Below are 13,335 nucleotides of genomic sequence, written 5' to 3' on the forward strand. Positions count from 1 at the left end.
AACACAAATTTATTATCTCCCAGTTTCTGCAGGTCAAAAGCCCCCTTTGGCTCATCGTGTGTCTCTGCTCCAGGGTTCACATGGCCAAAATCAAGTTGCTGGACAAATGGGCACTTCTAGGAAGGCTCTGGGAACAATTCGGGTTCCTGGCAGAATGCAGGCCCTGAGGGTGTGGAACTGAGGTCCCCATTTTCTTGCCAACTATCACTTGGGGGCCCCTCTTCACTCCCAGAGGCCTCTCTCCAGTTCTTGTACCTGGGTCCCTACATCCCAGAGCCACCAAGGGCATATCACATCCTCTCACACTTGGCATCTCTCTGACTCTCCCTTCTGCTGCATCTCTTGGATTGCAGCTAGAGAACGTTCTCTGCTCTTAAGGGCTTATATGATCAGATTGGGCCTACCAGATAACCTGGGATGATCTCTCTATTTTAAGGTCCCTAACTTAATTACATCTTTAAAATCCCTTTTGCCCTGTAACAGAACATATTCACAGGTTTGAACATTACCGAGTGGACAGCTTTCAGTGATCAATATTCCATCTACCACCAAGGCTTACCTTTCTTCCTTGTTTCTTCCCTCCTGCTGCTTAGAAAGTGGGTGTCATAGCTGGATTCCCAGCTGGGATAATGAAGTAAAGGCCACAGTTTAGGGATAGCAGAAAGAGAAGCCAAAGTAGCCTGAGTCCCAGACAGCTCTGGAACAATATTCCAGTCCTGAACTACCTACCTCCAGACTTCCACGTGGGAGAGAAATTAACTTCACTCTTTAGTCACTGCTATTTGTGGTTTCTATAAGTCACTGTCAGACTAAGATTTATTCAAATTTAGCCAATACATTAACGTCTAAGGAAATGACTTATTAAGGAGGTCCTGGGACAATCACCTATTCCCTGGGGGTCTAGGGACCCCTGAATAAATTTCACTTGGAAGATTTATTTTTTTAATTTTTAAGTAATCTCTACACCCAACATGGGGCTCAAACCACAACACTGAGATCAAGAATCGTATGACTGACTGAGCCAGGCAAGTGCTCCTGAGCAAATTTCACTTTTGTAAAGGGACTTTGGTCATCAGACTATCCCTAAGTTAGTTAAACATGTGTGCCTTACATATAAAGCTGGTTGAATTTGGGCATCAGTGCTGTTTGAAGTATCACTTCAGTGTGGCTGGCTTTTGCCTCTGTGTTTTGTAGAATTGTTGGCCTGTTTTTGCTCCTGCCTGGTCAGCACCGATGTGGCTTTTCAGCCCAGACACTTTTCTGTGAAGAACCAGGAAAAGACCTAGCTACCCCCATCAGAGGGAAGATCTAGGGTCCTGGGGGGAAAAGAGGCACCTCTAGTTTGTGTCACTATTGTCTCCTCTGGGGTCCTCTGTCCCTGCCCTGGTGGGACAAGAAAGACCCCAGCTTCTGGAAGAACTGAAAGAACTTCTGGAAGCTTCTGGAAGAACCACATGCTGCATAAAGGACCCCACCAACCAAAGTATGTTCTCTTCACATACAGTAGTTTGTCTAACCCTCAGGACAATTGAGTGAGATGGTACGATCCCTAATTCATAGGTGAGTAGCTGAGCTCAAAGGGATTAAGTTATTTGCCCTACTTCAGAAGGGTAGTAAATAGTAGAGGCAGAACTAGAAGTTAAACTTTGCCCAGAGTACTGAGAAATAGCACTTTTAATCTCCCTATTTGTCCATTGATCCTTTCCTTTCTCCTTCATTGGATCGGAGGACAAAAGCCAGCATGAAAGTTGGCTTGTGTTTTTCCAAAGTCAGTTTGTTTGTGCCTTTGTGAGAGGCCCACTCATCCAGAGGAGAAATGATTTACTTTACTACACTTCTGGTCTAGAAAATTAGTCTTTCAACATTAAATAAAAATAAGCCACACATTTGTTAATTGCAATAAATTCAATTATCTGGTATTTTCAACCAAAAAAAATCTTGGAATTTATTTTGTAAATTTTATTGGGTTTCTAGAGCTACTGAAGTGGGTGTAGCTCCATGTAATAAATCAGTTTCAAATTGGCAGTATTTTCAGATGTATCTAGAAATGTGAAGCTTCTGGATTTTTAAAAAAAGATTTTATTTATTTATTTGAGAGAGAGAGAGCATCAGCAGGGGAAGGGCAGAGGGAGAGGGAGAAGGATAAGCAGACTCCCTGCTGAGCATGGAGCCTGATCCCAGGACCCTGAGATCATGACCTGAGCCAAAGTTCAGAGGCTTAACAGACTGAGCCACCCAGGTGCCCCAAAGCTTTTGGATTTCTTAGAGCATGTATAAATAATTTTTCGAACTCTCAGTCCTTGGAAATGACTAATTGAGAATTCAGGAAAATGATAGAATCTATTCAAATGGTATTTACTCACAGCAAAAATATTGTAATGATTTTTATGTGTATAATTATCACTAGAAGTAGAGTTCTGTGTTTTCTGTAATGCAGGCAAGAATCCTGAATGCATGCTGATAATATAACATATATTTAAGGTCTCTGTATGTTCTATGTTTAGGGAAAGACTCCAAGCAGTTCAACTTGAAGTTGAATTATAAAATATCGCTTAAGGTTTGATTTATCTATCTTTTCAAAAGCCATGGCATCTCATTTATAGAGAAAAATAATTTTAATTAAAAAAGGAATAAAATTTTATTATGCCCATTCTATCTCATGATATATAAATACAGCATATTTTAATATGGGAACCTGGCATTGACAGGTTATCAGTATGTAGCCCAAAAGAACCATTTCAGCCAGCCATTTTCACTCTTAAAACAGTTACTGGTAGTAGAACTTGACCTCCCCTTCTTACCCAGAGTTACCTGCAGGTCATTTCCCACTGCTTAAGCTGTCTACTCGTAGCAATTTCCTGAAGGCTGGCAGCCAGCTAAGAGGCTATGTATCACTCCCGGTTAGTTCCTCTGCAGGGAGACCTTGCTGCTTCCTGTTGCCCTGCCTCAGGTTCCCATTATATTTATTGCTCCCACATCTAGCTTGCCAGAATGGGTTGAGTAAAATTTGATTCAATGTCAACCCAGAATTTCCCTCTTCTGACCCTTCTAACTACTTGATTTTCAGGAGGGTTTCTAGATGATACTGTTGAAGTATGAAAGACCTTAGCTGTGAAATTTTTTCTTAGAAAGAAAAACACTAATTCCTTATGCACTCATGCCATACTTTAGCAATCAGTCAGCTTCCATCAAAGTTCCAAGCTGTGTACAGACAGTTTTTCCTGCCTTCAGACATTGTGTCAACACAGAGAATTGAGACCGTTACCTAAGTGGACAGTTTTCAACAGCAGTTATGTCATCAGACGCTTGGGAAATTGCTGTGCTGGACAGAAAAAAAATGAGTATATAGGAGGGTGTCTCTGGTCCTCAGATACACACTGATCATTGTCACCATTGAAACCCACTTAAGACACACCCTAAACATAGGCACACAAACATACATAGGCATACCCAGACAGGCAAAGATAGGGAGACTTACTCTAAGACACTCACCACACCTACATAGACACAAAGATCTAGAGAGAAAGAGAAGAGGGGAGAGAGAATGAGGGAATGGGAATATAAGAACAGGCAGACTTCCTCAACTTGAATAGACTGTGCAATGCTTTGATTTCATTCGAACTTAAATGTATTGAACTGAATTCGTTGAAGAGGAGATGAAGAGGGTGACAGCGCCAGACCAAGGGAACCAAAATAATTTGGGAAACAAAAACAGCCCTTGTGGTTCAAAAGGAGAAATTTGGGGAACCTGAGCGGACTCCTTTTTATTCAGGTAAGTTCACATATAATCAATCCAATCTCCATGACTGCAGAGACTATCGGGAGAAGTGATCCGATTTCTTAAAACTGTGAGCCCTTCCAGAGCAAGCACGTGTATGACTACTAGAGGTGCCCAGCACAGAGTGAGAGCCCAATAAATGTTGCTGGATGCATTCCGGCATCAGTTCCGTACTGAAAGTCCAAGCGAGTTACAGGTATCAAACCTGTTAAAAACTATAGGCAGATCCTGAAAAATATCACCAACTTTCAGGTATTACTGCATGGTATGAATTTAGCTTTTAAGGTGAGAACTTCTTCGAGAAACTGTTACCAAACCGACAGGAAGAACTATATCCCAGAAGAAAAGGAGATTTTTGTTTGCGGTGCACTATACCTGGCACTGTGTGATTGCGGCACTATTCACAAGGAGTCCCCACAGCTCCGGTCCCTGCTTGCACAGCGGTGTGCTTTCCTGGGTTCTCCACCCCAGCTCCCACTCTCTCGGTGGTTTAGGGTGTGTGGGGGGAGGAGCTCTGTGCCGAATTTTCCGAATCCCGACCCGCACTTTTGATAAGAGCTGGGGGACCGTGCTGCAGTAGGTGCGCGGGCAGGGAGCGCTCCTGTCGGCTTCACCAGCGCCCAGCGGCGCTCCGCCAACCTCGGGTCGTAGATTCCGGAAGGCGCGGGGCATGGCAGGGCTTGTGGCTCCAGCTTGGATGATCATCCGGGTTGGACCCGCGTGGAGGTGCGGGCGGGCGCTCCTGGGCTTGTCTGCGCGGTGAACAGAGCCCCCCAGTCCGGTGGTCTTGGAGCGCACTCGCCTGACGCACGAGGATTTGCGCGGGGAACTGCGTACCGCGTTCCCGGAGCCCTGCTCATCTTCCCCGCCGAGAACCGTTGCCCCGAGAGAGTTTTCGAAGGCTACCGGTGTCTGTTTCTTCCCGGAGAGGAGCATGCCCAGCCAGAAGAGCAGAGGGAGGTTGACAACCGTACCCGAGAGGCAGGTAGCAGGGTCACCTGAGGAGTTCTGGGACCTCGAGATCCCTTGATTGGCAGAAAGAGGCCCTTCTCAAGGCTCCACCGGCTGTTTTGTTTTGTTTTGTTTCTGGGCTCCTGGGAGATCTCATCTTTACCGGCCTCCTCACTCCGGAGACTAGGCTCTGTGCGCGGGTTTGGGCTTGGGGCTCCAAGTGCCCCCGCCACTTGGGCCCACCACCATTCGCCTGCATTTGGCGAGGGTGGCCACGCAGAGTTGGAGATTCACGCGTCGAGTCCCACGCGGGTCGCCCTATGGGGTCTGACCTAGCCCCTTTGGCCAAGAGGGGTCCAGCACCAAGTGGCTCTCCCGACCCGGGAGCTCGCCCCTCTTTCTTCCTCTCTTCCAGGCCCATCTGGCTAGCTGGGCTGCGCTCTGTGCTGCCTCCTTGGGCCTCCCTGGAAGGCTGGCCTTTACTGGCAACATCACCTCACCTCTGCCTCTGCCACCATCCTCACCCTCACCGCGTGTACTGGCAACGAGGCGCTAGGCTCCGTAATAAACACTTCAAAGACATCATCCCATTTTATGGAAGAGGAAACAGAGAATTAAATGATTAGCTCACGACTACGCAGAATTTTCTGATTTTCATGCCGGGAGCGCGGGGACTTGAAAGCCGGAGCTCTTCTCCGTGGGAGACACCGCTCTGGCGGCGGGTCTCCGAGTCGCGGTGAGCCCAGAAACTGCGCTTTCAGCAAAGCTTAAAGATCCCGCGCCCGGTGCTGGGCAGTTGGAGACCGCACGCCTGGCCCAGAGTCAACACCTGCGCCAGCACCTGCGCCCTCGGCCGCCCAAGCCCGCCCCAGGTGGCTCACACCTCTTTACTTTGGGTTGGCGAACTCTCCAGCCCGCGCAGAGAGGCCACGGTGCAGTCGGGGCAGCGCGCGAGATTGGGATGGGAGCCTCGGAGAGGGAGGCTGGTTTGCTCTGGAGCCCTAGAACCCTCCTTGGCTTCCGAGGGCAAGTCTCCGCGTCTCCACTAATTGGGTGGCTGAACTTCAGCCAGTCCTCCCCACCCAGTATCAGCTTCCCTTGTGTAAGAGCAGGGAAGTTTCACTTACCTGGTGAAGGTTTCTGTGGGAAATCAAAAGAGTTTATTTATGAGGAAGGGAGTCATAAAACTGGGAAGTGTTAAGGATCACTGGTTATATGAACAAGTCACACTGACAGCGACAGCGTGGGGATTTGTCAAAGGAGAGGGGTTTTAGGGCTGGCAGGAGACGCGGTGAATCTCTGCAGCAGCCCCCACCCGCTTGCTTCCAAAAGGAATGATGGTTATAAAACAATGTGGAAGGATGACTATTTCTAGATAGTGAATTAAACACTTTACAGGCTTTCTTTTGTTTAACTCTCACAACTCTGAGAAGTAGTATTTACTCTCACTTTAGAGACAGGGAAACTGAGGCACAGAGAAGTTGAATAATTTTATCTAGGTCACCCATTAGTGTTTGAGGGACGCGGGTGTGAAGGCAGATTTGCTAGACTCCGGTGCCTAGGCATGTGTGGCGAAGCTGCAGGGCAAGGTCATTGTCTCCCCAGTGAGGTATCTCACTGATGAGAAAGTTCCCCTTTCTGAGCGACAGAACCTCTCTTACTTTGGAGGGGCATTATGACTCACTTTCTTTCTCTCAAAAAACAAAAACAACAAAACAAAAGCAAAAACAACAACAAAACAAAAACAAGCCCTGCTGTCTCTTTGCAAAGAAAACAGCAATGACCCCTGGGAGTGAGCCAATGGCCTGAAAGGGTGGGAGCGCTCAGGTGGTGCCTTTCTGGGTGCAGTGCAGCAGAGCGGGAGCAGGTGGCTCCAGAGCTCAGAAGCCCACTAAGTCAGGGCCTGTTTGTCCCTAATGCAAGACACTGTTGACCTTGGGGCTCCAGGGGTGGACCCATCCAAAGCAACACTTCTTTCAGAAGAACCACTGAGAAAGGCTTTGCCCCAGACCCCTGCTTTGGGAGGAACGAGAAGACCTGGCCAAGGCCTTGGCCAGCTGGTGCATTTTCCTGGCCAAAGCATGGTGCAGGATGGGCTGCTCTTGGCTCTGTGCCATTTGGCACTAGCCAGTGGCACTTAGAACCCCTATGCTTCCTTCGCTCTGAAAAATTCATCTTCAGCAGTGAGTCAAGTTAAAAATGAGAACAAAACAAAACCTAAAATCCACCAGCTCATATGCTGCCCCAACCTCAAACCCAAATGTGATATTTCTTCATTGGCCCCTCTTCCCTTGTTAGTACCAAACAAATAAATGCTGCTTTAATTTTTTTTAAATGAAACGGAATCATTGCATGGCAAGAAAATCTGATACAAAGCAAGGGAAATCAGTTTGCATCTCTTCTCCATGTTATCCATATTTATTAATTGTTTTCCACAAACACCACCTGAACACAAGTCCCGGACCCTGAAACAAACAACTGACGTGGAAACTACAGACCTGGTTGTAAAGAACTGTTAAGCAATTTTTAAACTTTAAATAAAATAACCAGTTTTCAAACTCCCCAGCCACGTACATTTTCATCATTTCTAAAGATTTGGGAATCATACTGTCTCTGTGAATAGTTTCCAAGGTGGGTCAGGCCATGCTGCTTGCCTTCCATACAGCCTCTCCTGCCCTGAGACTAGGAACTAAATCCACCTCCTAAATAGAAAGCTCCAAATAGCTTCAGTTTGGTGATGGCTTGGGGGCCATCTTTCTCCCCCAAATCCCTTGCTCTAGACTCATCTCCACCTGCCCTCTCTCCAAGTGTTGGACAAACTGAAGGTGCAGGGACTCTGACCCTGCCTTTATATCCCAGCCCTGCTTGCAAGAGGACCTTGCAAGATGTCCTCTTCTTTGGAGGAAAGAGATGCAGATTGAAGGAGATGAGCTGGTGAAGTACGTGGCTGTACTAAAAAGGATTTTAAAAAGGAAGAGGAAGACACAGGTAGGAGGAAGCAGAGGAGGAATTATTCTATTCCACGGGCATCAATTTCACTAGGTCTTTGAAACCTTAGTTTCCTTTCAGTTATTTCTAAGCTTTAGGGCAGAAGCCTGAGTAAAATTGGCTCTGTTTCAGGACAGATTAAGGCACTCCATCCAGCTTGCCTGCACAGCAGCCACAGATGTTGCCAATCCAACAATACCACCGGAAGAGGCCCCAGATATTACAGAAAACCTCTCTTCTCCTTCCAGGTCTGTCAGGGTCTCCCCAAAGTGCCCCAATTGGCACAGGCATCTGAGAACTCGAGTTCTCCCCTTCCGTCTGGGGTGGCTTCCGCAGTTCCTAACCCCTCGAACGGCCAGAGGCCAGGGCTGGTTGTCCATACCCAGGGCCCGACCACACCGTTCCCCCCTTCTTTCCCAGTGGTTGAAGCCGCCTGGCCAGGAGGAGCCCCCATCTCTCACCGGGGTTCCTGCGGTCGCAGGGGCGCAACACTGGAGGGCTGCGGCGACGCGCTAAGGCCAGGTGGCAGGCGTCCTTCTCGGGCGGCGGCGGCGGGGCCAGCGGGCGGCACAGCACCACCGGGGGGCAGCGATGGTGGCAGCACCAGCAACTCCTCACCCGAGGTCACTGCACAGTCCTGTTCTGGTTCAGCATCCGTGCCACCCCCGGCCGCTGGCCCGCAGCTGCGCTTCTTGTCCTCCTCCTTTTTCCATTTCATGCGGCGGTTTTGGAACCAGATCTTGATGTGTCTCTCGGTCAAGTTCAACATGACGGCCAGCTCCACCCTGCGTGGCCTCGAGATGTATTTATTGAATAGGAACTCCTTCTCCAGCTCCAGCAGCTGCGCACGCGTATAGGCAGTGCGCGTCCGCTTGTTTTCTTCTGGCTCTGCAACATAGGCGCCGCCTGTGGGCGACAGGTCAGGTGAGTGTGGTCCCTCGACCCCTGGCTCCTCCTGCCCCACCCACGCAGCCCAACACTTCCTCCCCAGTCCTGGGAGCCCTGGTTCCCCCAGGTGCTCCTGACACCGAGCACAACCTCCTATCCCAGAGCTCAGTCTGGTCTCCTGCAGCCCTTCTCTAGTAAAGGTTGCGTTTTCTTGGAGGTCAAAGCAGTGCGTGCTCTCAGGCTCTCTCTCTGAGCAGGCGGTGGGCTCTATCAACCAGTGATTCTTCAGTGGGTTCACTTGGCCTGTGTTTGGGTCGATGGTGATTAAAATGCACACACAATAGATATCTAAACCTACTTGATTCTACAAAGGCAACAAATGCCTTTAATATAGGACTTTTTAAAAATCACAGCTTTCTAAGGATGACTCACAGTAAGAATACATTTCAGATAACTATCCAGTTCACACACGGACATAGAACTGACACAAAAAAATTTCAGGACATACTCAAATGATAAATTATTGAACACTAAAAAAAAATTCAGGACATAAAACCAACTTTTACCATATATGATACTATCTAATAGTAAATTATTGTTTACTATTATTAATATATATTAGTAAATAAATATATATAGTAAATAGTATACAGTAAATATATAAAAATATATTAATGGTAAACTATTTACTATTTCATTTTTTAAAAAAGGTCTTAGCCCAGTTAACTGATTTCACAATCAACTTAAAAGTGCAACCCTCATTGTGAAAAACCTTCAGCTAATAAACACCCTGAGCTTATGACATATATTGTTATATTTGACCATGTGTTATCTCTCTATACAGTTATATTGTTGTCATCATCCCCGACTCAAGAGCTGGTAAATTCTCTATAATTGTTTTAATCTCTGCCGGATCCCTGCCCTGGAGAAGAAGGGAAACTATTCTGGGCCCCAAGGAATATCCCTGTCAGCCCTGGCCTTTCTGTCCTAGGCTCCAAATGCTGGAAAGGTGAGCGGGGAGCCTCGGGGGGGTTGGATTCCCACTGGGAACAGAGAGCCCTAAGGAAGACCGGGTAGTGGTGGAGTCAAAGGCTCCAGGCATTCCAGCTCCAAGCCCGGGTGGCAAGGAAACAACCGCTGGCCAAGCAAATTACCGCTGCACACCTGCTGTTTGCCGCTGTGCTCCAGGTCTTGAGCTTCTTTTCCTTTTTCTGCGTGATACCGATTGCACGGAGCAGCGGAATTAAGTTCCACCAACATTCTAGGAAGACGCCTAAATCTTCTTGTCTTAGGACAGAGTCTGGGATATTTCTCCTGTGACTGTTAGGAAGCTTTAGGGAATTGGAAAAGCTAGTATGGGTGTGTTTGGGCAGGAGAGTTTTCCCCCAGGCCAAAAGGAGGTGCCCAGAACCCAAGGCTGAGGCTTGGGCCAGAGTCAGCAGAGGAGTCCTGCTCCCTGGGGAGCATCTCCAGAGTCTTACCCTTCTAAGCTTTCCTGGGCATGGAAGAGAAGCAAGGGAGCCTTAAAGGAACGTTAAAAAGGACCTCCGAGGTTCTTAAATTCAATCCACAATCTCTAGGGGCTCTGGCCCTCTTCCGCCAGTGTCACGGAGGTGCTGCAAGCCACTGCGGCAGGGTCCACTTCCCCAGCAGACCAATGCTCAGGACAAGTTGGCAGGGATGGAGGCTGTTGGTGGCGTTATTGAGAAGATGTCAAGAGTCTCCACGTCTGCGCCCTTCCCTAAGGCGCAGGGTGAGGTCGGTTTAGGGACAAGCCCGCCAGCCAGTGAGGCTGATGCAGTTCATTTTTTTAGGTCGATGTTTTCAAAATTTCCTATAGTATTGTTGTTAGTATCTGTACTACAAATGAAAGCCCTTTGATCACGTTACTCTCCTCAGGGCTTTGAAACCCCACTAGGAGTGGGCAGGCGCGTTCACAGACCCATGAAGCTCTGTTCCTTCCAGAGTTTTCCGGGAGGACCTCTAGGCCGCAGGAGCACCCCACAGGCAGCGTCCAGGAAAGGGGATTGGCCCCTTCCCCCTGGGCTGAGCTTGTAGCGGGTAGAGGGCTCTGGCAAAGGCCTCTTCCCCTGAATCTCCAACCCGAGGATGTTACCCTTTAAGGGTTCCCCCATCCCGGGGCAAGGCCGCCCATTTTTCATTGGATTTTACTGTCTGGCTCCTTAGGTCTGCCCGAGCCCAAGCTCCACCAGTGCAGGGCTCACACCCTGGGGGTGGGGTGGGGAAGTTACCCCGCTTCAGAACTCTCCACTTGGGGCCTCCCTAGGAGGGCCGGAAATGCCGGAAATGCGCGTCCCCAGCCCCCACCCTGCGTGGAAGGACCTGGCCCTCCCGCCTCCGAAGAATCCCGCATTTCCCAAGACTCCGCAGCCTCTGGCGGCGGCCGCGCGGACTGCGTAAGTACGCACAGGCGCGGGGCAGCGTCGGGCGCCCCCCTCACCCTGGGCTGCGCGGTAGGTGCGGAAGACTGCGGCTGAGTTTGGCCCTGTCCTGACTCCGGACGCGGACCCGCTCGGTCCTCACACTCGGCCTTCGCAAGAAAGTGAACTAGGGGGAGAGGCGAGCCACGGGGACCCTGGGCGAGCCCGGACCCCACAAAGCTCGCTGGGCTGCCCCGGGGTCCGTGTCAGGCACCAGGGGCAGACAGGGCGCCGAGGACTCTGGGGTGTGTGTGTGTGTGGGGGCGCCAGCCGAGCCTCTTTCCCCCTACCCCCGACTACTGGAAGGAAAATAAAAGTCAACTACGCGCCATGCAGGTGTGACCACATGTGGCCGCGGCACGGAAGCGATAACATTGTGTAGCGGCCAGAACCCGCGGCCAGCTCGGGGCGGGGAAAGGGCCTGGGGGCCGCTCCGCGTCTCAGCCTCCGGGTTCCTGGCACGACCTTCTGTGACAAGCCGGCGCCTAGGGCTACGGGGACCCAGTGCTCACGCCTCCCTGAAACGGCCGTGCAAGGAGAGCATCTCCTTCCTCAAACTCACTTGCTGGGAAGCAGCACCGGGGAGACCCCTTGGAACGTTTCTGTGTGTTCAAAACTGAACTAGCATCGCAGACGCCTCTCCCAGCTGCTGTCGCTCAGGCTGAGCAGCCAGGCCTCGGTCTTGCGGTGAGTACCCCCAGCGCCCCAACCTCCCAACCCCGGGTCGCGCCGAACGCCTTTGCAAACTTGGGTGCAGTTTGTCTTCCCTGCTTTTCTGCATCCACTGAGTACCTCCAAGACTGCCTGCACTCCTCTAATGAAGCCTCCCGGATGGGCCCAGGGCCAGAGGGGGCCCGGGACTCTACAGGCGCGCCCCGGCCGGGTTGGGAGCATCCCAGAGCCCTGCTCGGCTTCCTTGACGCTCACTCCTTGGATTCCGGGCCAGGCTGATCCTCCACTGGAGGAGGATCCGGAGGGTCTGAAGCCTGGAGCTCGGCCATGCCTTAGCTCTCTGCGGGTGCGCAGGCTGCTGGAGTTCAGTGTACAGGGAAGGAAGGGGTTTAAGCTCCCAGGAGGAGAGCTGAGTGGAGAAGACGTTCCAAGTGGGACCAGAAAGGCACTTCTGTGCAGGATGGCCTAGTTGGCTCCCTATGTAGTTTAGTCCGACCCTGGGTTGTCCATAGGGGCTGGGAACGCGAACCGGTAGAGGGTCCTGGGGAGCGTTTGGGGGTAGGGGCAGCCGGTACGAGAGCGGGTGAGGACAAAAGGGGTGGGGAGCTAGGCTTACCTGCCCACTGGCCTTTCCACGCGTGAGCCTTGGTGGACTTCATCCACGGGAAAGGCAGCTGGACGCGGCTGGGCTCCTCCAGGGCTCCTGGCTCAGCTCCATCCGGGAAGGGCCCGGCCGGCGGGTGGGGGAGCGCGAGCTGAGCTGGGAGGTGGTGGTGCAGGTGCGCCACCGCGGAGTCGTCGGTGAGGGGAGGCACCTCGTACGGGGAGATGTCCGGGGGGCTGCCCTGCTCCAGAGCGCCCAGGGTCCCCGGGAACGGGGGAGGCGGCGGCGGGGCCTGACGGCCCATGTACAGGCACGCAGGGGGACTGGCGCTGAACTCTGGCGCGGGGCCCCGCTGGAACGCGCATGGGTCTTTGTAAAGCTGCGTAGTTGCGTAGTACTGCTCCTCGCTGTTCATGGCTGCCGCCGGGGCTTGTACGCCAGGAGCAGGGAGCTGGAGCCGGGGAGTTGGACCTGTGCAGCTCTCCCACTCCCGGCGCCACTCTTGCTCGCTTTGACAGCTCGGCTCTGCTCGCCCAGGGAACCCGCCACCGGCGGGGACTGTCTGGCCGGCCGCCGCGCCATAGGCTCCGCTGTGCCCCACGTGGCTCAGCCTGGGGCCATTATTGGCCTGGCCGACTGCCTTAAGAAGCAAGGCCCAGGTACCCAAGAGCACCTGAATTTGTTTCAATTTTCTCTCTCAGCTGAGTTTACCGCACACACCTGTATGCGCAGCTGGCCGTGCTGTGGAAAGTGGAGCACTCATGAAAATATTAAGATTTACATTCAATTATAGAAATATATTTTCATCATACTTTGAGTGATCTATTTTCTTGTTTTTTTTGATAATGTGCATAATACATTAGTTAATTAATATAACATAAATATACTTATGCCGAGGTTGGGGATTTAAGATTTTTTTTAACTGTTAGGGAACACGGTCAGAAAAGTTTACCGGACCGAGCTCTATAGGTCAGAAGCAGTTGGTCCTATTTTATTTATGAAGTTTGTGCACA

General features: G+C 50.9%; 1 protein-coding gene across 1 annotated transcript; it reads right to left on the minus strand.

Annotated features, from left to right (window-relative positions):
* Positions 1–8,174: 8,174 nt before the first annotated feature.
* PDX1 (pancreatic and duodenal homeobox 1) lies at positions 8,175–12,737 on the minus strand. Its single transcript, XM_027591163.1, has 2 exons — positions 12,335–12,737; positions 8,175–8,623 (listed from the first exon to the last, which is right to left on the minus strand). Exons 1-2 carry the CDS (start codon positions 12,735–12,737, stop codon positions 8,175–8,177), a joined length of 852 nt encoding a protein of 283 aa, XP_027446964.1.
* Between the last annotated feature and the right edge of the window lie 598 nt (positions 12,738–13,335).

The sequence above is a fragment of the Zalophus californianus genome, chromosome 3, assembly GCF_009762305.2.
Source record: "Zalophus californianus isolate mZalCal1 chromosome 3, mZalCal1.pri.v2, whole genome shotgun sequence".
Taxonomy (NCBI): domain Eukaryota; kingdom Metazoa; phylum Chordata; class Mammalia; order Carnivora; family Otariidae; genus Zalophus; species Zalophus californianus.